Source organism: Labeo rohita, chromosome 11 (assembly GCF_022985175.1).
Source record: "Labeo rohita strain BAU-BD-2019 chromosome 11, IGBB_LRoh.1.0, whole genome shotgun sequence".
Lineage (NCBI taxonomy): Eukaryota > Metazoa > Chordata > Actinopteri > Cypriniformes > Cyprinidae > Labeo > Labeo rohita.
This window is the reverse complement of record NC_066879.1, coordinates 21,650,608-21,675,809: the sequence shown is the minus strand read 5'-3', so window position 1 is coordinate 21,675,809 and position 25,202 is coordinate 21,650,608. Positions and strand designations below refer to the sequence as shown.

Genomic DNA, 25,202 nt, shown 5'->3' with positions numbered 1-25,202 from the left:
AAAGATCACATTCCATGAAGACATTTTGTAAATTTGTAAAACTTAAATTTGATCAGTAATATGCATTGCTAAGAACTTCATTTGGACAACTTTAAAGGCAATTTTCTCAATATTTAGATTTTTTTGTACCCTCAGATTCCAGATTTTTAAATAGTCGTATCTCGGCCAAATATTGTCTTATCATAACAAACCATACATCAATGGAAAGCTTATATTTTCAGCTTTCAGATGTAAAATTTGTGTTTAGTGGTCCAGGGTCACAAATGTGTCAAAAACATGTCCAGCTTGTATTCTGACCAAAATTGCAAATAAAAAATTTAGTTTGTGGAAAGAAAATGAAGCATTTTTAGGACCATTAAACATTTGCATTTTAACATTTTCTATCTAAACTTTCAATATTGTAAAAATGTTAAATTAAAGGAATAAATTAATCATCAATTAATCAATATTATTCAATATTATTTTTATTTTCTATTCTATTTTCTATTATTTTAAATAATATTTATTGATTTATTTTAATTGTCATTTAAGATTATTTTAAAGTACTTACTGTTGTTCATTAATTTATGCTGTTTTAAATATTCAATACCATTGAAAGTTGAAGGCTGCTAAGATTTTTGAATGTTTTTTTAAAAGAAATTTTACCAAGGCTGCATCTATTTGATACAAAATACAGTAAAAAAAAGTATTATGTGAGAAAGTATTACTATTAAAAATACCTGGTTACTATTTTAATATAATATAAAATATAATTTATTTCTATAATGGCAAAGCTGAATTTTCAGCCACCATTACTAGTCTTCAGTGTCACATGATCCTTCAGAAATCATTCTAATATGCTGATTTGCTGCTCAAGAAAGAACAGAAAAAAGAACCGCATTTATTTGAATTTTTTTTTATAACATTATAAATATATTTACTGTTAATTTTAATCCTTTTAATGCATCCTTGCTGAAAAATGTTTTTTTTTGTAGAATTTACTGATCCCAAACTTTTGAATATAACTGTGTGTTTAATATAAACTAATTAATCACACATTTTTCTGAAATTAATTGTCATTAATTGCAATTAATCGCATTTAATCCCACGTAACATTAAAGTTTTTAAATATACTTTTATATTGCAATAATTTTACATTCAATCTTCAAATTAATGTAGAAACAACATAAAGATAGTATATTTTTAATATGTTAAATGTTTTTTATGACTGAAGGTAAGTATCACTGATACCAATACTACTGATGATTTATTAGACTTTAAAAAAAATAACAATTTCTAATTAAAGTAAACTTAAATCAATCTTCACATAAACCCATTATTTACATGTGCCCTTTAGCAAGTAGCAAATAAACAGAAATTGAATAAAGTTATCAAACACATCGCGTGTGAAAAGCCTCCCGCTGGATGTGGTTGTAAAGACGTTCCGCAACTAAATAAACACACTTCTTGTCAAGAAAAAAAGAGACAGAAGCAGCAGTTGTGAGTGGGGTGGCCAACCCTAGCCCCTGCCCCTGCATTAACTGTGTTAACTAAACTGGAAAAATTAAACGCCTGTGTTAACATTTTTGGGTGAAATGTAACTTAAACATATTTTCAAGTACCTGGCACAGAGGTTCCCAGCGCCACAAACACAACTGCTGTTACAGAGTCTTTCAGGCCAATCGTGCATCCAAAATGGGATGCCAGATCTCCAATGAATGCAGTGAGGACGCCAATCATGATGATGGACACGATGAAACACGCCCAGCCATTCCAGTAATCAGTGGGCGGCACGAACGCAAACAGAACCTTCCAGAACACCGTCAAGAAGTGCATGACGTAGTCGAAGCAAGATGGCATCTTTTCCTCCCCGCACTCGTCATCATCATCTTCTCCTTCGGAGGAGAGAAAAGGAGAGGGGATTTAAATTATGGATTGGTTTGTTTGTTTCCTGTGAAGAGACAGGCTGTCCTCTTACTCCAGGGAACATCAGTGTGTGATAAGCATATCACGGTTACACAGAACGGCTGACACCAATCAAATCTTATAAATCTGAAGAGGCAGAACTGAAGAATGAAGCTCAGACGACTGGAAGTCCAGTAATATTTATGTTTTAACAAATATCACACTAATTTAAACAACATATATCAAAACTGTCATGAATTACAATTGTTATTTAAAGCACAAAAAAGCACTGAAGGCAGGCCAGCTCATGTCAGGTATCTATCTGAACAATAAAGATAGGAGGCAGTGCCATATTGTAATGTAAAGGGCATCTAATAAAAATGCTTACTAAACACTGTCAACATGTACACTGGCCCTGGTATAAAAAATATTCTAAATTATTTTAACTGATTATTTAAAATAATATTATTTTACTTTATATATTATAAATGTAATTTATATATTATAAATAAATGTAAACATATTTTCTCTTTACTTATTATACTTACTTACTTACTTACTTATTTACTATTTATAAAAATTAATTTAATAAAACATTTTTGAAATGAAAAAAAAAATTGCTATTAAGACAAATAAAAATAGTATTTTATAGTGATTTGCTTTATTAATAATTAATTTAATATTTCATATTATAGTGTGCACTTCATATTTAATAGATAGATAATTAATAGATAATGAATTGCTATAAAGATATAATGAATTACATTATTGTTATTACATTACATCATTTTACATCATTTATATTTTTATAAATGTTCTATGCTTATACTTAAAAAAATATTAATATATTTTATATATATAAATATATATATAAATAATTAAATATCTCATTATTTTTTATTATTATAAATAATTAATTTAATAACTCATATTATTGTGTTCATTTTGTATTTAATAATAGCTAATGAACTGTAATGAATTTAAATGTATAATTCTACATTAATATTAATTTTACATATTTATAAATAAATGTAAACATAATTTTACATAATTTATACTTCTATGAATTTTCTATACTTACATTTCTAAAAAATATTTTTTATATATTTAAAAAAAAAAAGAAATCTTTTTTTACTATTAAGACAGACAAATATTATTTTATAGTGATTTGCTTAATAATTTATAATTAATATAATATTTCATATTATAGTGTTAATTTTATATTTAATAATAGATAATGAATTGTAATGATTTTAAATGTTTAATTCCATATTTACATTCATTTTACATATTTATAAATAAATGTATATCATTTATATTTCTATAAATTTTCTATACTAATATTTATGAACAAAAATAATTTCATAATATATTTTGGAAAATTAAAAATCTTCTGTTATTTAAAACAGACAAATAATAATATTAATAATTAATGTAATATTTCATACTATAGTGTTAATTTAATATTTAATAATACATAATGAATGGAAATGTAAACATCATTTTACATCATTTATATTTCTATACATTTTCTATATTTATATTGATAAAAATAATTGAATAATATTCATCATAAGGATAATTTATACTATTAAGACAGACAAATAATAATATTTTTACAGTGATTTGCTTAATTATTTAATTAATTTAATATTTCATATTACAGTGTTCATTTAATATTAATGATAGATAATGAATATTAATTACATTTATAATTTTATATTTACATTTATTTTACATATATAAACGTATATTTCTGTATTTATATTTATAGAATATTTCGTTTTAAAATAATTTTTAATCATTCACATGATGTTAATATAATATTACACATAATAGTTTTTATGTAAATTATTTACAACTACAGGTTTTTACACAGCATATTCATTACATTTTTTCATCAAAAGTTAAGTTTAAGTGTGCAGGAATTCTGTCTTCAATGAGAAAAAAGATGAATGATTCTCTTACATAATGCAGTGTCATCATAACAAAGCAAGTTCATCCTGGTTCACAACTCTTTCACAACAGAGTAGGGCAGCCCTGCATAAACCGCCTAACATCTAATTATGAGAAATATTCCCTAGAAATTTAGATTATGATCTCCCTCCCTCTCTCTTTCTGTTTCCTCTCGGCTCAGGCTGCACTAACAAGCTCTGTCAGCTTCAGTCAAGCCTGTCAGAATGAGTGCTTGCGTGTGCGCCGTCAGACTGCACGTGCGTGTGTGGCAAAAGACAGAGTCACTGAGCTTTGTGTCCACACATTCCTTATTATTATGCTGTGCTACATGACGAAAGACACTTCAAAAAACGTGCAGACGGAGGGTGAAAGCAAAAGGCCTTGACATTTTAGAGACGAGAATGGCACTGCCTTGTGTTTGGTTATGCTAGTAGAAAGCCTGACTGATGACAGAAGAATTCAAAAAACAAACCCGTAAGAACACACATTGATGTCTCTTTGGTTGTTTTTTCCCTGGTAAAAACAGAGTTGCTCTTAAAAAATGTTTTGCACAACTAAACTTACAGGACGTAAATCGCGAAATCCAGTCATAAAAATGGAATTTGGTGTATAACCCGGAATGTCACAGAATTTGCCAAATTTGGAATGAATAATCAAAAGTAGGTCAGTACACTTAAATCAAAATGTGATACAGTCTAGTGTCTGTGAATATAAAGCCATAAAAACACTATTTAAATATAATTGTCTCTATGTGAATAAATGGTGCAGACGCGTGATGTTTTCAGCCTCTGCCACCTCGATATATGAAAATATGAACACATAAACTATCTCTAAAACTGCTCTGAGAGTCACTTCATTAGCATTTTACCATTTCTTTTGAGAAATCTATTGTCATATCATATACAAACAGAAATGAAAGGTCTTCACAGCACCCTTCAAAACAAAAGTTTGGCAATTCGAAAGAAACTGGCAGAAATTTATTACAAAATGTAATAATACTACTACTATTAAAATTATTATTAAATTATTATTAAAAGGATAAGGAATATTTACCAGTAAAATTATTTACTAAAATTTATTTACCAGAAAATGTAAAAACATCACAGTAAAAAAAGAAACAAATAAAAAACATTAAATTATTTGTTTAAAATGTTTAAAAAAAAAAAAAAAACAGAATTTGAAAAACAATTAAATGAAAATGAGTATTAAAAATGAATAATAAAAATGTAAAAAAAAATAACAGATTAAAAATGAATACATTTTAAACAAAAAACAGACAAAAACAAACAGAATTATCAATTTAAAATATTTTAATTGATATATAATTAAATATTCAATGTAAGTTATTTATATATATATATATATATAGACATAAAAACAGAATTATCAATTTAAAATATTTAAATTTATATATAATTAAATATTAAATATTTAAATATTATTATTTTTTTCATTATTTAATTATATATATCAATTTAAATATTTTCAGTTGATAATTTGAAAATATTACCCATTAAAAATAACATGATAACATAATAAGCCATTAAAATAATTTCATCTTTATATATTTATTTATGTATTTTGCTGGAATTGATCTGATGTTTCTATCAATTCCCTTGATATTCACAATATAGAACAGCTATTGAAAAACACATTGTATCCAAGGTTGTGGATGTGACAAAAATATCTACAACACACATAAAGAAGCTATGCACAACTTCAACATTAGCATCCCATTCTACTTTCATAATTTGACATATTTTCAAATAAAAAAATGACAGACAATAGAGAGATAAAAATGTAAACAATTAGAACTGATATTTAGATGTTATGAATGTAACAGTATTTCTGTTTCCAACTCAATACTGAGAACTCCAACTTTATACTGAGAGCTGCTAATCAGAAAAAAGCAAATTATGATTATCTTCTCTCTCCAGCACTGCTATAATTGACACTCTGAACCAATTTTGTTAGTCAATGAAACATTTAAATGCACTTGTCTCTGGCTACAAGCAGGCATTCAGCATCAACACATTTTAAATTCCAATGGTGCTCTAATTAAACATATGTGGCCAAATTAGCACAGCAATCGAGCAGCATTTAGAACAAGCCCTTCAAAGATGAAAAAGCAAAAAAGTCTTGTTTTCTAGCATTCCAACTGTCAAATCTGTCATGTCAAACCAGCAGGGGATTGTGCAATGATTGTGTTTACAGTATGTAGAGACTTAATGGAAAAACTGACAGCGTTTTTTTTTCAGTGACTCACCTGAGCTGACAGTGATGGCTTCTACGAACTGGTCTCTCCAACTGTTAGTACCAACCAAAAGGGCCAAGTTGGTTTTCTTTATGAGTTTGTCGACTGTGCTCTGGAAATGGGTTAAAATCATTATAGCAATGTTAATAATACTTGAAAAGTTTAACGGTAACATTTAACATCAACTTATATACTGTGAACTAACAAAAACAAAGAACAAATGCCAACTTCTGTCATGAAACTCTAGATGGCGCAGGCTGATGGGTCCTTAATGCAAACTTATGATATTTACAGCGCTAAATCACTTGGCACAAGCTGATTGGATTATGTTGCAGAAGTAGCCAATGAGCTTGCTGCTTTACATTTCAATGGCTGGTTAGCATTCACTAGAGCATTTTGCAGTTCCTGTGAAACCCTCCACATCCCCAGCTCCACCTGTATATCAGAAAGCTCCCGGATTTCATAAAAAATATCTTAATTTGTGTTCTGAAGATGAATGAAGGTCTTACAGGTTTGGAACAACATGACAGTGAGTAATTAATGATAGAATTAACATTTTTGGGTGAACTATTCCTTTAAAGTGCATTTAAACAGAACATCACTTTTATCTTGTTAAAAAAAAAACTAATAAAGCAAATTTTTCAGATTAGGAAAAAGATTTCCAATAAAGGTTTTCCTCTAGTGCAGCCAGCAAGAAACCTGCCAGGCTAAACACAAAGTCTTATTCATTAAATCCCAGAAACTGAATTGTCAGGACGGCATTGCTTTTCGATTATGAAGGCTGTAGTGAGTATTACACCAGCAGAACGTCATAATTCTGTGCAGGTCAATCAAATCTTCAGGATAGGGGGAAATCATTTCGCTTTGAGGCCGAGCAAATTAATCTGACAGACATGATGAAAACTAGTAAACCCTCTGACGCACAGAGGCAGTGAAGAAGAGAACTGAAGAGGTGGAAAACGGACACTCTTAACATGTATAAAGTGACAGGTAGTCTGAAAGGTTGCAGTAATAGCTCTGCTCATGTCTGCTGTATCTGAAGAGCAATTAAAGGTTGAATCGTCTCCAGCTGCGGCTACTTCAGTGGGGCAGGATACCATCGCTCATGTCCAGATGCTCTGTCATCCTCTCATTCACCTTTAAGGACTTCTAAGCCCTCATTCATGCTTCAAATGCCATCGCATGACCTTAAATTAAATGTGTGCAGTGTCTGAATGTGTTTTTCACTTGAAAAGGTACCTTAAACTCATAGGACTCCTCAATGATTACTTCAAGTTTCACATGTTCACCTAGTGTTGGGCGACCCATTTCAGCAATACGCCTCTCGTCCTTCTCTTTGATAGTCAGGGTCTCCTCTTCCCCGTCCTCTGAGAGAGACAGACAAAGCAAGAGAGATACAGAAAATTTGATGGAAAAAAAAGACATGGTAAGTAGCAAGGAGTTTTTAATCAATCTTATAAATGCATCAAAACAAGTTGTTGAGTTGAAGGATAGTTCACCCAAAAATGAAAATTCTGTCGTTAATTACTCACCCTCATGTCGTTGACCTTCGTTCATCTTCAGAACACAAATTAAGATATTTTTGATGAAATCCGAGAGCTTTCTGACCCTGCATAGACAGCAACGCAACTGATTGCGTTCCGTTCAAGGCCAAAAAAGGTAGTAAGGACATCATTAAAATAGTCCATGTGACAGCAGCAGTTCAGCTGTAATGTTATGAAGCTATGAGAATACAACAATATTATATTATTCAACATTTTCTTTTCTGCTGTATGTTCACGAAAGTACCCCGAGGTGCGTGGAAGACTGACACAGAAGAGAAGAAATGTGTTAATTTCATTGACGAATAATTTTCATCATAATCTTCGTCAAAAATATTTTTTCACCGACGAAAACAAGACGATAACAAACTAAAATTAGTTTTGAATGACAAAAACTATGACAAAAAAATCTATTGACATATTCGTCAACGAATAAAAACGAGAGGAAAACGTTAGGGAGGGATGATTTGGGAAGAGATTCATTCAGAACGAATCTGCTGCGGGTTTAGAAGGTTAGACGCGTACATTTGAACTGTATCATAGCCTATTAAATTTTCCGGCGGGACATATGCTAACATACACTAGCTGCACGTCTCACAAAACGTTCAAAAATGTCAATATATGGGAGTAAGAGAAGAGCTGACATATGGATAAATTTGATGACAAAGACAACGCAGTTCGTTCCGGGTTTCCTCAGAGCAAACTCCGACCCTGGTGAAAAAACCAGCATATGCTGGTAGGTATGTTTTGATGCTGGGATGCTGGTTAGGTAGGTTTTGATGGTCCTTTGCTGGTTTATGCTGGTCCTTTGCTGGTTCATGCTGGTCCTTGACCAGCAACATGACCAGCATAAACCAGCAAAGGACCAGCTTAAACCAGCATCAAAACCTACCTAACCAGCATATGCTGGTTTTTTCACCAGGGGAAGCAGCGCCTCACATCACACAAAGTGAATTGTTGAATTGTTCGTTTTGACGAGCTTCCACGTAAACACAGTCGATTATTTAAGTGAAAGCAAACAGTAGGATAATAGTACATTGCATCCGTATAATTGGTTTTAAAGGGATAGCAGCCTAATTTAGTTGGTATTGTCCAAGTCATTGATGTTAATCAAGCAACAAAAGAAAGACAGAAAATCACTCACTGCTCTTGACTGAATCACTTTAGTAGCCCTAATAAAGATTAATCTCTGATATTAAACAAGTTGTTTAATATAAAGGCATGTTGAAAACAAGACCATGTTCTTGTTCTTTATGAGAAGTGATTTAACTTTCTGATATTAACTTTAATATAAAGGCATGTTGTGTGTCCTCGCAGTTAAATCGGTGTCTATCATGAAAAAAAACTTAATATCAAACCTATATAATAAGTAATAAATTTTAGAGAAATGCTTAATAAATGCATTACACTGTAACTAAACCCATTCGATTTTAGTTGACTAAACTTACTGTAGATTTAGTTGACTAAAATCTTATGATATTTAGTTGACTAAAACTAAAACAATTCAGAAGACTAAAATATGACAAACTAAATTGCATTTTAGTCAAAAGACTATGACTAAGACTATATCAAAAATTTCTGTCAAAACTAACACTGGTTGTTATTTTTGTTTTCTTTGCGCACAAAAAGTATTCTCATAGCTTCATAAAATTAAGATTGAAGCGATGATGTGACATGGACTATTTTAACAATGTCCTTCCTACCTTTTAGGCCCTTGAACAAGTTAATTACATTATGCAGGGACAGAAAGCTCTCAAATTGTAACAAAAATATCTTTAACTTGTGTTCTGAAGATGAACAAATGTCTTATGGGTTGAAACAACATGAAGGTGAGGAATTAATGACGGAATTTTCATTTTTGGGTGAACTATCCCTTTAATTGGCTACAGGTGACACTCAAAGATGCAGAATTGTATGATTACATCATTTGCATGGATTAAAATAAAGCTGTAACATCTGCAGCGTGAGCTATGCTATGCTTATCAGAAGCGTGAGAATGCAATGCTGTCAATCTGGACTTGAAAACATGTTTGAAGGTGTTGGCTTTTTTGCTAGGGTTAAAAATACACCATTACTATCTAAGAACAATGAATGGTTCATTGATTAAAGATATTTAAAGGAACAGTTCACCCCAAAAAAATATGTTGTCACTCCCATGTTGCTCCATCCCACTATTATTTTCTTTCTTCTATTATTTTCTTTCAAACTAAAAACAAGATCAGAATGTCCAAGCTTCTGATTTTCATACAAGGAAAGTGAATGGGAGAAAAAAGGCATGGTTAAGATGAAAAAAAAAAATGTCAGAAATGCATTAGGATGACATTTTTCTAATTGTTGGGTAAACTATTCCTTTAAGGGGAAAATTAAATTCTGTTATTAATTACTCATTCTCTTGTCGTTCCAAACATGTAAGACCTTCGTTCATCTTCGGAAACACAAATTAAGATATTTTTGATGAAATCCGAATGTTTTCTGACCCTGCATAGACAGCAAAGCAACTGACACGTTCAAGACTCAGAAAGGTAGTAAAGACATCATTAAAATAGTCCATGTGACATCAGTAGTTCAACTGTAATGTTGAATTATGTATGTGTATTATTATGTATGTATAAAGCTATGCGAATACTTTTTTGTGTGCAAAGAAAACAAAAATTACGACTTTATTCAACTATTTCTTCTCTTCCGTGTCAGTCTTCAATGCACATTCCATGTACCATGTCGTACCATGATGCACATGTGCATACTTTTGTGAACGTGCATCGAAGACTGACATGGAAGATACCTGGGAATGTTTCAGTGGCATTGCTGTCTATGCAGGATTAGAACGCTCCCGGATTTCATCAAAAATATCTTAATTTGTGTTCCTCAGATGTTTAAGGTCTTACAGGTTTGGAACGACATGAGGGTAAGTAATTAATGACAGAATTAGCATTTTGGGTGAACTATTCCTTTAAGACAACAGTAAAACACTCCCACAAAAGTGGGATCTGCATATTGCATTGATTAAAAACACTTTTCACATGACTAAATGCATGCATTTAGCATTCAACACCTTCTTCCAGGCCTGTGAAGTAAATACTATAGCTCTTGCATGTTACTCTAGTAAAGAAATGAGAGCTGGTGATCTCTGGTCATCTATTATGACTGTTTACATCCTCACAATCGCTTTATGAAACAGGATGTTGAGTTAATAGGCGCAAACATGCACACATGATATGAGATCACACATTTATAGTGACAGAAGAGAGAATGAATTAAGGAAAAAAAAGAGAAAGGAATGAACAGGAGAGGAAATGGATACCTGTGATGCTGATAATGGTAGAGGGGATTGGTTTGTCTCTACCCTGCACTTTCCGGTACACATCCCTGCCTGATGAGCCCAAACACATTCACTCAACAGTGTTAGCACAGATGCTAACAGATCTACAGAGCTTTATCTATGATGGTGCACAACTAAATAAGCTTTATAAAGCAGAAAATTTCAATTATTGCTTGAGAGAACAGATTCTAGTTTGATAGATATTAGTATAGTATATATATTATTTTTTTTTTTTTTCAAAAATATAAACGTCAACAGGACCTTGGTGTAAAGCTAACCCTGAAGTTCATACACAGGAAAAAAGGGGCCAGAATTGTACCTTTTGGGGTACAACAGCTTGTACCTGAGCAGTACCCCGAATAGGTACATATTAGTACCTTAAGGGTACGAATTACTACTTTAAGGTACTAAATACAGTTGAAGTCAAAAGTTTACATACACCTTGCAGAATCTGCAAAATGTGAATTATTTTACCAAAATAAGAGAGATCATACAAAAAGCACGTTATTTATATTTAGTACTGACCTCAATAAGATATTTCACATAAAGGATGTTTACATATAGTCCACAAGAGAAAATAATAGTTGAATTTATAAAAATGACCCTGTTCAAAACCTTACATACACTTGATTCTTAATACCATGTTGTTACCTGAATGATCCACAGCTGTGTTTTTGTGAAAGTGATAGTTGTTCATGTGTTTCTTGTTTGTCCTGAACAGTTGAACTGCCTGCTGTTCTTCAGAAAAATCCTTCAGGTCACCCACTGATGCTTCAGAAGAAAACATGATTGATTTAGGAACTGGGGGTGAAAACTTTTGGAATCTGAAGATCAGGGTAAATTTTACTTATTTTGTCTACTGAGAAACATGTAAACAAGTATCTTCTGTAGCTTCTGAGGGGCAGTACAAAATGAAAAAAAAAGATATTTAGGCAAAATAAGAAAAATGTACACATCTTCATTCTGTTCAAAAGTTTTCAACCCCCAGCTTTTGGAGCATCAGTGAACATTTGAACTTTCTGTAATAGTTGCATATGAGTCCCTCAGTGTGAAAAGATGGATCTCAAAATCATACAGTCATAGTTGGAAAGGGTTCAAATACACAGAAATGCTAAAAAACAAAAACAAAAATCTGTGGATCATTCAGGTAACAACACAGTATTAAGAATCAAGTGTATGTGAACTTTTGAACTGGGTAATTTTTATAAATCCAACTATGATTTTCTCTTGTGGACTAAATGTAAACATCTTTGATGCGAAATATGTTATTCAGGTCAGTACTACATAAAAAATAACATGCATGTTGTATAATCCCTTTTATTTTGGTAAAATAATTAACATTTTGCAGATTCTGCAAGGTGTATGTAAACTTTTGACTTCAACTGTATGCACCTATTAGGGGTAAAAAAGGTACAAAGTTGTCCTTTTAAGGGTACTGCTCCTGCGACAAACTTGTACCCCAAAAGGTACAATTCTGACTACTTTTTTTCTGTGTATAAAATACATTTGTTTAAAAAAAAAATTCATTATGATTAAATAAAATATCCACATACTTTTTACAATGAAAAAAAAGCACGCTATAATTAAGATAATGAACATATGTTATTACATAATTATTTGCAAACTGCAGTTTGAAATGGTTCTACATGACACCACATGACGTCAACGTCTAATACGTAAAATCAACCACACCTTTGCCTGAATAGAATTCATTCAATTCCTCTGACTGACATATGCTAATTTTAGCAGACACTGTTCTCTCAGTGATGAAATTTTCCAGCAAGACACTCCTTGGACACAGTATTCAAAGTGTAAATGTTTTATGCGAATCAATGTGCGTGCTGTCACACTGAGCGAGTTTGACAAGACAAGTTACGAAAGCACTGACACGCTGGCTTAAGGCAGACTAGCTATGCATTCTCATTAGGAACCAGCCCGTTTGCCTTTGGGAATAATGCCGATGATGGTTACTGAATAGGTGACTGTGCGTTGTGCTGTTGCCCATCACACAATGTCCTTGTGAAACTCTGTGGCGTGCAGCAAATGTGGCATTTCAAAACAATTAGCATATTCTAGTAGGTTCAGGGCACTGTGACAGAAATAAATCGTTTCAGTTGAGTACACAGGTAAGTTTAGTGTTTAGTTTTTATTAGAGACATGGACTGTGTCTGAAAAACATTGGTAATTTTAAAGACATTTGTTGTGTGTTGTTGGTTTGGCAATTGAACCCTTTGCACAGAGTTTGACTGACGGATGAGAGCACCATGATCATGACGGATACAGCAATGGTAACGAAGAGGGCGGGTCTTTGCGAAGGGTCAACTGGTTGTACAGGCCAATTCACACTGCACAGACAGATATAAATTAACACAGATAATCACGAGATTACAATACGCCACTACTGTGAGATCCCACGACCTGACAAATGCTGATTCATCATGCTCAGTCTGTGAAAACGAGCTCTGTCAGACACAGACAAATAACACACTGATCAGAAAAAACCTGACGAAGTGTTTGTTGCTGTCTGTCGGCATTTGCTGGTGCAATGTGAATTGGCCTTATATAAATAGTGTCTGATGGAGTGATTCAAATTTTTTAAATAATATAATATATTTTTAAATAAATTCTTTTTAAAATGTATTTATGAAATAAATTGTAATTATTATTTATTATAATATATTTTATTTAAAAATTATAATTTATAGAGCAGTTATAAATTTCCTTTTTGATATATTTTTTTTTACCCATTTTGCGCACTGATAATACACACTGTAGTCATTTTTGAACACAGTGGTAAAATCTAAATTATTTATCAAAAATATTATTATTTATAATTAATAATAATACTTATTTAATTATATATTTTTTAAATTATACTAAATTATGATTTAATATAATTTTTCATTTCTACCAAGAAATTAGCACTGTACTCATTATTTTCAGACACAGCAGTAAAATATAAATTATTTTATAAATTATTTATTAAATAAAATAATTCTAATAGTACAGCTATACATTTCCATTTTGATACAATATAATTTTTTTTGCCCTTTTTAGGCACTGATAAATACACACTGTAGTCATTTCTAAACATAGTTGTAAAATATAAATTATTTCTCTAGTAAACAATAACTAATAATTATGTATAATTAACTTTATAGTCATTATTTTCACACAGCAGTAAACTCTAAATTATTTTAGACATTATTTATTAAATAAAATAATTCTAATTATTATTTATAATAATTAGAATATATATATATATATAGCAGTTATACTAATTTACATAATTTATACATTTCCATTTATTACAATTTTATTTTTTTTACCCATTTTATGCACACATAAATACACACTGTAGTCATTTTTGAACACAGTGGTGACATATAAATTATTTATCAAATAAAAAATAATTAATTATTATTTCTAATTAATAATAATACTTATTTAATAATAAAATTAAACAAATTATACTACATTTTGAATCAATTAAATTTTTTGGCCAATTGTGAATCAATTTTTTACCAAGAAATGAGCACTGTAGTCATTATTTTCAGACACAGCAGTAAGCTATAAAATATTTTATAAATTATTTATTAAATTTTAAAAAAGTTATTATTATTCATAATAGATTTTTATTTAAAAAATAAATAATAAATTTTCATTTCGATACAATATAGTCATTTTTGAACACAGTGGTAAAATATTATTTATCTTTATTATTTATAATTAATTCATTAATAATACATATTTAATTATATACACAATTTTAAATTATACTACATTTTGATTTAATATAATCTTTTGGCCATTTACGAATCAGTTTCTACCAATAGATTAGCACTGTAGTCCTTATTTTCAGACACAGCCATGATAAACCAACTCAAATCCCTATAATCTGCTTGACTGGTCATGTGAGGTATTTTTGCTGTTAAGGTTACTTAACAGGAAAGAAAGCCAAGCAAATTAGACACTATCTCTGGTCCTGCTTGAGTAAATAAACCTATCAAGCACACGCACTAAGCTACAAGTTTACACAATGTGACAAACAAAGACTCCAGCTTATCATCAAGCAAACCAGTTACTAAACACACCCAGTGTTATATTTAGATTTCAGCTCGGTGAAAAGTAAAATTTTATCTCTTACCATAAAGCTGCTTATCTAGCAAAGAAAAGATTATCATCAGAAAGACTGAATCTATGACTCAGAATTCATTCGCTTGGTTAGCGAAGCAAGTTAGCTGAAGTAGCTTGTAAAGAGTTAGCTAAGCATTTCCAGTGATATATTACCATACCTGTCTTCACGAATCCACCTAAAATAATAAAAACAGCAAAAATCAACTCTTTCTTCATTTCATGTGGAATAGAACATTATGTTGGTATTGACCCTAATTCATTTGTAAGCAAGCTTTAGCATTAGCACCAAAACAACGTTAACCAGCATATAACTGGGATGGAAGTCAATTAGCAACCAGGATGGAAAATAGTCAGGACTTTGCAGTATGGATAGTGAGAAATTAACCACATTGACTGATATTAGGTGATCTTACCAGCATCAGCAGACAATGTTTGACAACTAAATTTGAACAGAGGGCTTATACATCATAACACATAAACATCTGCATCCTCATGTGATGAGATGAACAATTTTAAAGAGATTTACAGAAATAAAGAGCAGGGAAAAAAGAGATGGCTTACCATATTCATGCAGCAACATAGCTGATGTAGACAAATGAAGAAGAGACAGGACAAAAAAGAAAAGAAAAAATGGAGATAAAGTAAAATGATTATGAATGAGCCAACAGAGTAACACAGACAGGGTTAGTGTGCAACAAGATTGCGTTGCTAAATTTAGATGAGTCCAGGTGGGACTGTGATTTCAGCAGAAACTGGTGGAAATGATCAAACATTGAAAAACGGCATTCTTTTAAGAACTTGGGACTTCTGAATATAAGATGCTTTATATTTAATATTATAATCTATACATTGAAAAGTTTGGGGTCAGTGATTTTTTTAAATGTTTTAGTGAAGAAGTCATGCATTTGATTGAATACAAAATGCTTTAAAACAGTAATGTGGTACAGTTTAAAATAACTGCACTTTATTTTATTATATTTTAAAATGTAATGATAGCAAAAAAAATTCTCCAGTCATATGATCCTTTATTCTATCATGCTAATTTGCGGCTCATTTCTTATAATTATTAATGGTGTAAACGGTTGAGCTGCTTATTTGCAGATACATTTTTAAGGATTCTATGACAAATAGAAAGCTCAAAAGAAATTAATTGATTAATTAATAACAACAATAATGCAATAAATGTCCTGTGACCTTTACTTTAAAAGTCAAAATAAAGCCATTTTCAACTAATAGAGCAATTCCACCTTATAAAGTACTATTTTAAAGTTTTAATATAATATTTTAACACATTTTCGATTTAATATAATTTTGTTGGCCATTTATGAATCAATTTCTACTATGAAATTAGCACGGTAGTCATTATTTTTTAGACACAACAGTAAACTATAAATTATTTTATAAATTATTTATGAAATAAAATAATTGTAATTATTTATAAGAATAATTTTTTATTTAAAAGGTATAATTTATGGTACAGTTATAAATTTCCATTTTAATCAGTTTTTTTTTTCACAGTTTTACACAGTGACAAATACACACTGTAGTCATTTTTGAAGACAGTGGTAAAATATAAATTATTTAATATATAAATAACTAATTATTATTTATAATTAATAATAATACTTATTTAATTAGACTAAATTTTGATTTCATATAATTGTTTTGGCAATTTATAAACCAATTTCTACCAGGAAAAAAAATATATTCATTATTTTCAGACACAGTAATAAACTATATATTATTTTGTAAATTATTTATTAAATAAAATAATTGTAATTATTATTTATAATATTTATAATACATTATATATATATATATTGGACATTTATTAAACAATTTCTATCAAGAAATTAGCATTATAATCATTATTTTCAGACACAGCAGTAAAATTAAGTTATTTTAATAATTTTTTAAATAAAATAATTGTAATTATTATTGATAATAATAATACATTTTTATTTGAAAACGTATCATTTATAAAATAGTTATAAATTTCCTTTTTGATACAATATAATTTTTATACCCATTTTACGCACTGATAAATACTGCAGTAATTTTTTAACACAGTGGTAAAATATAAATTATTTATCAAATAAATAATGAATTATTATTTATAATTAATAATAATACTTATTTAATTATACTTTTTTAAAAATTATACTAAAAAGTTTTACCATGAAATTAGCACTGTAGTTATTATTTTCGCAAAAGTATTACAATAATATAATTACAATTTCACCTTATAAAGTACTACTAGTAAAGTAATGTTTTAATATAATATTTCAACAGATTGACAAATTTGACTAATTGGATTAGGATACATGGATAAATAAATCTTAAATTATCTTAATTTAGGAATTGATTAATTGGATGAATTATTGAGCATATCATAATTAATTCTATTAGATTTTGAATTCAGTCGACAGCCTTAAAACATAAAAAAAAATCTGAAAAATAAAAAATGATGTCAACAAAAATCTATATTGCTTAATCAATTTTTTTCTATCAGGAAAGAAAACATGACATCTCATAGGCTCTCGAATTTGGCAAGAAGCCCTTGTATCAGCTGCTCATTATGGTTCAATTGTCCTTGTCTCATCCTGGCCTAAAGGGACGATCCCACCAGCTTTAGTTCTGGCCAGAATCCTCACATTAACGGTGTAGTCGAAGCTAATTATGCCTATTCTCTGAGAGAGCGCTTAACCTTTGACCAGGAGGGAACATGAGGGATAAATCCACCGAAATTGAGCAGCAAGCAGGAAGAAAACAGCATTACTGCAACAGTAGAACGAAAGTAGAGGATCAGCTTTGAAGGAGGAGCGGAGGAACGGAAAGACAGAAGCCAGAATAAAGGGCAGCTGCAGTGAAAGAAATAGGCTTTTTACACTCGTTTTCTTTGCTATCTTTCACCTGTCCATCCCCTCCTCCTCCATTCTGGCTCCTGCAGCTCTATGAAGAAGTTTGCATGCTTGTCATACTCCTCATGGTCAAGAATTTTAACTTGTATGGTCTTCCTGTGGGGGGGAACATAAAATCACATTTGAGGTATGAAGTGTGTTGTGCGTTTAATTTTAGACACATCTGATGCCTCAAAGCAGCAGTTAGATGTGCCAGTGAAATACAACTGGACTATGAGCCAACTGACAGTGACTTTTTGCCCTGTTAACTCTGCATATTATTAACACTTCCAGTTCAGCCCTGAAGATGGCAGCACACTGAGGCTGTTACATGGAAGTGGGACCAGGGGAAGACGGCGTCCCACCTTTTCTCTCACTCATTTCCACCAATTGTGGCTCTCCCATCTCCAGGAAGAAGTTCTTATTCTTTTCATACTCCTCGTCATCGATAATATTGATCTGAATAGTTTTGCTGCAAGAGAAAGACAGAAAGAAAAAGAGCACAAGTTTGCAGGCATGAGAGAGGCACAGTAAAAGAAAAAGAGCTGAAGAATAGAGTAAAAACATGCTGGAGAAATCACCGAAAGCAAAGAAAAGCAAAATGAAAGAATATGGACAATGACAATGTCATAAGCAGTATAAAGCAGTCATTAAAAGTTAAAATCAAAGGTATAATATGCTTATAAAATAAAACTTGTATCATTATCATTTCTTTTGCTGTTAGGCAGAATATCCACAATGTTACTTTCCATACAGTTTATGTAAATAAATAAATAAATAAATATTAAAATAATTAATAAAAAAAACAATATATAGATAGATATAGATATATAGATATATAGATATAGATATAGATATAGATATATATAATGATTTTGTGAATTATTAGAGAAAAAATATTAATTATTACTTGGAAGGAAATGGAGAAATCTCTGTAAAAAAAAAAAAAGTTAAAATAAATAAATAAAATTCAAATAATTAATAACATTAAAAAAAAATATATATATATATATAGTCATTAAAAAGTCACTAAAAATTCATTAAAAAGTTAAAATCAAAGGAACATTATTAAAATAATTAATACAAAAAACATGATATATATATATACACATATATATATATATAATTTTGTGAATTATTAGAGAAAAAATTATGAATTATTACTTGAAGGAAATGGAGAAATCTTTGGAAAAAAAAAAGTTAAAATAAATAAATAATATTCAAATAATTAACAACATTTAAATATATATATATAGTCATTAAAAAGTCACTAAAAAGTCATTAAAAAGTTAAAATCAAAGGAACAGTATGCTTATAAAATAAAACTTGTATCATTATTATTTATTTTGCTGTAAGGCAGGATATCCACAATGTTATTTTCCATACAGTTTATGTAAAAAAACAAAACAATAATAATATAATAATTAATAAAAAAAAAAATATTATATATATATATATATATAATTTTGTGAAGTATTAGAGAAAAAATTATTAATTATTACTTGAAGGAAATGGAGAAATCACTGTAAAAAAAAGTTAATTAAGTAAATAATATTCAAATAATTAATAACATTAAAAAAAAAAAAAAATATATATATATATATATATATATATATAATTTTGTGAATTAGTAGAGTAAATAATATTCAAATAATTAATAACATTAAAAAAAAAAAAAAAAATATATATATATATATATATATATATAATTTTGTGAATTAGTAGAGAAAAAATTGATTCATTCCTTGAAGGAAATGGAGAAATCTCTGTGACATATTGTGGTCTGAATGAATTGTTTATCTGAACATGCCGTGCATGTTTATTATCTATCCATTGACTACATGCTCACACTCGTATAGAGTAGAATACATCATTATATAATGTGAGTTCAGGGCCAATGGAAAGCATTTGAAAAATGATCTGCAATCACAGCTGTGTTTACTGGAATATACTGGCCTAAAAGCCCTTTAAGTGCTTCTGTCTGGTTTTGAGAATAATCCAACAACAGGCTCTCCCCCTCCATCTCCCTTTATTGTTATTTTTATAAAAATAGTATCAATTACACAATGCATTGCAGCAAGCCACTTCCAAAAAACTGCAAGTCAACAATGTTAAGTCAAGAACAGCCAAATTAATGAAACAGTTCACCAAAAAATAAACATTTGCTGAAATTTTCACTCTCAAGACATTCAAGTCGATGAGTTTTCAGACTTGGAGAAGTTTAGCACTGCATCAGTTGCTTACCAACAAATCCTTTGTAGTGAATGGGTGCCGTCAGAATGAGAGTCCAAACAGCTAATACAAACTTCACAATAATCCATAAGTCTTGTGAGGTGAAAAGCTGTGTGTTTGTTCGAAAGCTATCGTTTAGACATTTTTAACTTTAAACTACTCTGTCTATAGTATTGGTTTCTCCGGAGAATCGGGAAAGAAATATGCATGGATCAAGTATTGTTTACAAGCAAAAACCAATATGTAGGTGGATTTTGATATGATTTTTCACTTTTACAAATGTTATTATGGATTATGGACTTGTCAAGAAGCAACAGTTTACAGTTAAAATGTTTCTGATTTCTCTCCATATAGTGGACTTCAATGGTACCCCCTAGTTTGAACTTCCAAAATGCAGTGTAAATGCAGCTTCAAAGGACTCTAAATGATTCCAGCTGAGGAAGAAGGGTCTTATCTAGCAAAACAATCAGTTATTTTTTAAAAAAATTGACCATTTATATACTTTTTAACCTCAAATGCTCATCTTGTCTAGCTCTGCGTGAACTCTGTGTATTTTGGTTCAATACAGTTAGGGTAGGTCGAGAAACTCCCATCTCATTTTCTCCTCCAACTTCAAAATCGCCCTAAATTGCTGCAGAAGTACTGACCCAGTGTTTACAAAGTGAACATGCAAAGACGAGAAACAGCGATGTAGGACAATTCTGAAGTTGGAAGTCTGAAGTTGAACCCTTTAAAAAGTATATACATTTTTTTTTTTGGAAAATAATCATTGTTTTGCTAGATAAGACCCTTCTTCCTCAGCTGGGATTGTTTAGAGCCTATTAAAGCTGCATTTAAACTACATTTTGGAAGTTCAAACTCGTGGGCACCATAGAAGTCCACTATATGGAGAGAAATCCTGAAATGTTTTCCTCAAAAAACAATTTCTTTACGACTGAAGAAAGAAAGACACAAACATCTTGGATGACAAGAGGGTGAATAAATTATCTGTAATTTTTTGTTCTGGAAGTGAACTTCTCCTTTAAAGCAAAAATGTTCTATTTTTTTCCCAGAAATAGTTTAAAATCAGCCAATCAGATTGCATCTGCCAGTTTCAGCCAGCTCTGGTTATTTGTGTGTGCAACGTGCATCAGATAATCAGCGAACAGCCTGTGGGTGGCCGGTGGGCGTGTCATCTTAGGCTAAGACCAAGACAGAACAGACAGAGAGCTAAAACACGTCCCTTGAAATACTCTCTACCTTCATCCAGACATGTGCTCAAAATAAACCCTTCCTCCTGTCTGTGGGCATATAAGCTCCACTTGTCACAAAGTCCTGAATTTTTCTGCTACCAGCACACCTCTGCTAGACAACAACACAGAGACTGAAAAAGCATAGTGGATGATTCTGTGAAAAAGATGCCTTTTTCAGCCTGATAAGGTGATTTTTAACATTTGCGTAAGATTTTAAACATTCCGTAAGGCACATAATTTGTTGAAGTGTTAAAGGAGAAGTCCACTTCCAAAACAAATATTAACATATAATGTACTCACCCCCTTTTCATCCAAGATGTTCATTTCTTTCTTTCTTCAGGCGTAAAGAAATTATGTTTATGTTAGGAAAACATTTCAGCATTTTTCTCCATATAATGGACTGATATGGTGCCCCGATTTTGAACTTCCAAAAGGCAGTTTAAATGCGGCTTCAAACGATCCGAAATGTGGTTGTAAACAATCCCAGCCAAAGAAAGAAGAGTCTCATCTAGCGAAATGATGTGTTATTTTCAAATAAAAAATACAATTGAAATACTTTTTAATCTCAAACGCTCATCTTGTCTTACTCTCCTCTGTGTATTCTGGCTCAAGACAGTTAGGGTATGTCGAAAAACTCCTAACGTATTTTCTCCCTCAACTTAAAAAATGATTTCAAAATCATCCTACATCGCTGCAGAAGTACCAGCACAGTTTTTGCACAGAACATCAAGAAGATCAAACACCCTTAACAAACAAGGTAAAACAGCGATATAGGATGATTTTGAGGTTGAGGGAGAACATGAGATGGGAGTTTTTCGACATACCCTAACTGTCATGAACCAGTAAAAAACAGTTCAGGCAGAGACAAGACAAGACGAGCGTTTGACATTAAAAAGTATAAAAATTGTATTATTTTTATGAAAATAACCGATCGTTTTGATTGCGGCTGGGATCGTTTACAACCACATTTGGGATCGTTTGAAGCCGCATTTAAACTGCATTTTGGAAGATCAAAATTGGGGCACCATAGCAGTCCATTATATGGGGAAAAGTCCTGAAATGTCTTAAAAAACATAATTTGTTGAAGAAATACATGAACATCTTGGATGACAAGGGGGTGAGTACATTATCTGTGAATCTTTGTTTTGGAAGTGGACTTCTCCTTTAAAGGGTTAGTGCACCAAAAAATGAAAATTCTGTCATTAATTACTCACTCTCACGTTGTTCCAAACCCATAAGACATTTGTCTTTGGAAGACAAATAAAGATATTTTTGATGAAATCCGAAAGCTTTCTGACCTTTCATAGACAGCAATGCAACTACCACATTCAAGGTCCAAAAAGGTAGTAAGGACATCATTAAAATAGTCCATGTGACATCAGTGGTTCAACCGTAATTTTAAGAAGCTCCGAGAATATTTTCCTGTCTATGCAGGGTCAGAAAGCTCTCGTATTTCATCAAAAATATCTTAATTTGTGTTCCGAAGATGAATTAATGTCTTATGGGTTTGGAACGACATGAGTGTGAATAATTAATGACAGAATTTTCATTTTGGAAAATGGTGTTTTTTGGAGCTTGAAGTTACTTGAAGTTATAAGAAAACGTCCACACTGACACATTCACCCTAGTATGTTTGAAACCAAACCTAGCTAATCTAAAACACATTCTATATTATTTCATTTTATTAGCCACATAATTATAATTTCAATTAGTAAAGAGCAGGCAGGTTGCTCTTTTCCTCTCTCGTGCCAATAAGACTGTCCATCTGTCTTTCTGTGACTGACAGCCTGTAATGACTCAACCCACAGACTGATAAACTGTGACAAGAACAAAAAGGACAAATAGAAAAGCCTGTGGAAGGAAAAGAGCACAGTGCTATTGTGTGTCTCTGTGTACATATTATAGGTTTATGTAACAGTAAGGGTTTACAGGATCTGGCCCTAAAGACATGCTGCAGTGCACTGTTGTATTACAGCATGCTTAATGTTAAGACCTTTGCAACAATGCCAGACAGTCTGTTTGGATAATTGACTAAATCCTAATCCTTTCTTTCTCTCAGGGGCTGTTCACACACATTACGTGTGTTTAAAATTAGTTTACTTACTCAGAAATGACTGTTATGTCATTATATACTGTATTCACTCTTGTGCTCTGCAATTAAAAACGGGTCAGGTGAGTATTAGAACGTGTCTGTGTTTCTTTTCCCCATTCGCCCTCTGATTTTATACTAAGCAACACAAGTAGTCTATCAATTCACTTTATGGGCCAATCCACGGGACACCATTCCCATGTTTGATGATATCCAGAGGTGCTTCATCTACCCCAGCAATGCTTACCAAATATGGAGAGTAAACTAATGTGAAGAGCGGTGGATACTTCCCTTATACACAATTTATTCGAACTTCCAGTTCTGTAATTTTGCCCACAACACCACACAATGTTTCTTGACTAAACGAGCAGAAGATAAAAGTTGCAGATTTTCCAATAATTAAAAAACAACCCCATATAAGGTTCATTAGTTAACATTCGTTAACTAAGAGTGAACAATACTTCTACAGCATTTATTTATCTTAGTTAATGTTAATTTCAGCATTTACTAATGCATTATTAATATCCCAAGTTGTGTTTGTTAACATTAGTTAATGCACTGTGAACTAACATGAACAAACAAAGTATGACTGTTCATTGTTCGTTCATATTAGTCAATACATTAACTAATGTCAACAAATGACAACTTCACTCTTAAAGGTTAAAGGTGCTTTAAAAGGTTTTTCACAGCGATGCCATAGAAGAACAATTTTTGCTTCCAAAAAGAACCATTCAGTCAAAGATTCCGTAAAGAACCATCTCTTTCTAACCTTTTTATAATCTGAAGAGCGTTCTTTCGCCACAAAGAAACTTTTGTGAAACAGAAAGGTTCTTCAGATGCTAAAGGTTCTTTTTGGAACCATTTAGACAAAAAAAGGTTCTTCTATGGCATTGTAGAGCGCATTTATTTTTAAGAGTGTTATTAGTGTTACCATAATAATAACATTAGAAAAAGAAAGAAAAAAGAAAAAGAAATAAAGAAAGAAAAAAAAGAACAGATCAAACTTTTAAATGAAGTTTATTTGTTTTTAATTTGTTTAAAAAAAGATTTTTTTTTAACTAAAACTAAATATTGTTTCCATTAAATAAAATACATTTATTAGATGTAAAACTTAAATTAGATTTATTAGATGTAAAACTTTTCATACCAACTAACTAAAATAATAAATATATTAATAAAATAAATAAACAAGTATATAAAAACAAATAAAAGTATTTTAAAAATATCATAAAAATGACAAAAACTTAAAATTTAAATGAAAACATAAATATAAAATATAAAAATAAAAGCAAATTCTAAAAATAAAAGCAAATTCACAATATTAATAAATACTACATATTTTCAAAGTAAGATTTTCAGTGAATAAACAATTATATAGCCGGCGCTATTATGTGGCTTCAGTATTGATACTTTAAAGGGATAGTTCACCCAAAAATGAAAATTCTGTCATAAATTACTCACCCTCCGTAAGACCTTCGTTCATCTTCTGAACTCAAATTAAGATATTTTTGATAAAAAACAAGAGCTTTTTGGCCCTGCACAGACAGCATAGATAGTCAAAGACTGAAAGAGAAGAGAAGAATTTGTCAAATAAAGTTATCTTTGTTTTCTTTGCGCACAAAAAGCATTCTAGTAGTTGAACCACTGATGTCACATGG

The 25,202-nt window shown here is 30.8% G+C and overlaps 1 protein-coding gene across 8 annotated transcripts in view; it reads right to left on the bottom strand.

The window, feature by feature from the left end:
* slc8a1a (solute carrier family 8 member 1a) overlaps window positions 1-25,202 on the bottom strand; it is a 63,809-nt gene that overhangs the window by 4,037 nt on the left and 34,570 nt on the right. For 2 of the 8 annotated variants that reach the window (XM_051123338.1, XM_051123331.1), the window contains exons 3-10: window positions 18,357-18,463; window positions 15,653-15,673; window positions 15,250-15,267; window positions 15,102-15,116; window positions 10,937-11,005; window positions 7,334-7,461; window positions 6,107-6,206; window positions 1,602-1,874 (exon numbers count right to left, since the gene is read on the bottom strand). In XM_051123338.1, coding sequence (XP_050979295.1) covers window positions 1,602-1,874; window positions 6,107-6,206; window positions 7,334-7,461; window positions 10,937-11,005; window positions 15,102-15,116; window positions 15,250-15,267; window positions 15,653-15,673; window positions 18,357-18,463 — 731 coding nt within the window. Of the gene's footprint in view, window positions 1-1,601; window positions 1,875-6,106; window positions 6,207-7,333; window positions 7,462-10,936; window positions 11,006-15,101; window positions 15,117-15,249; window positions 15,268-15,652; window positions 15,674-18,004; window positions 18,109-18,356; window positions 18,464-25,202 lie in introns of all 8 variants that reach the window. The other 6 variants (XM_051123332.1, XM_051123334.1, XM_051123333.1 and 3 more) reach the window with 6 other exon arrangements.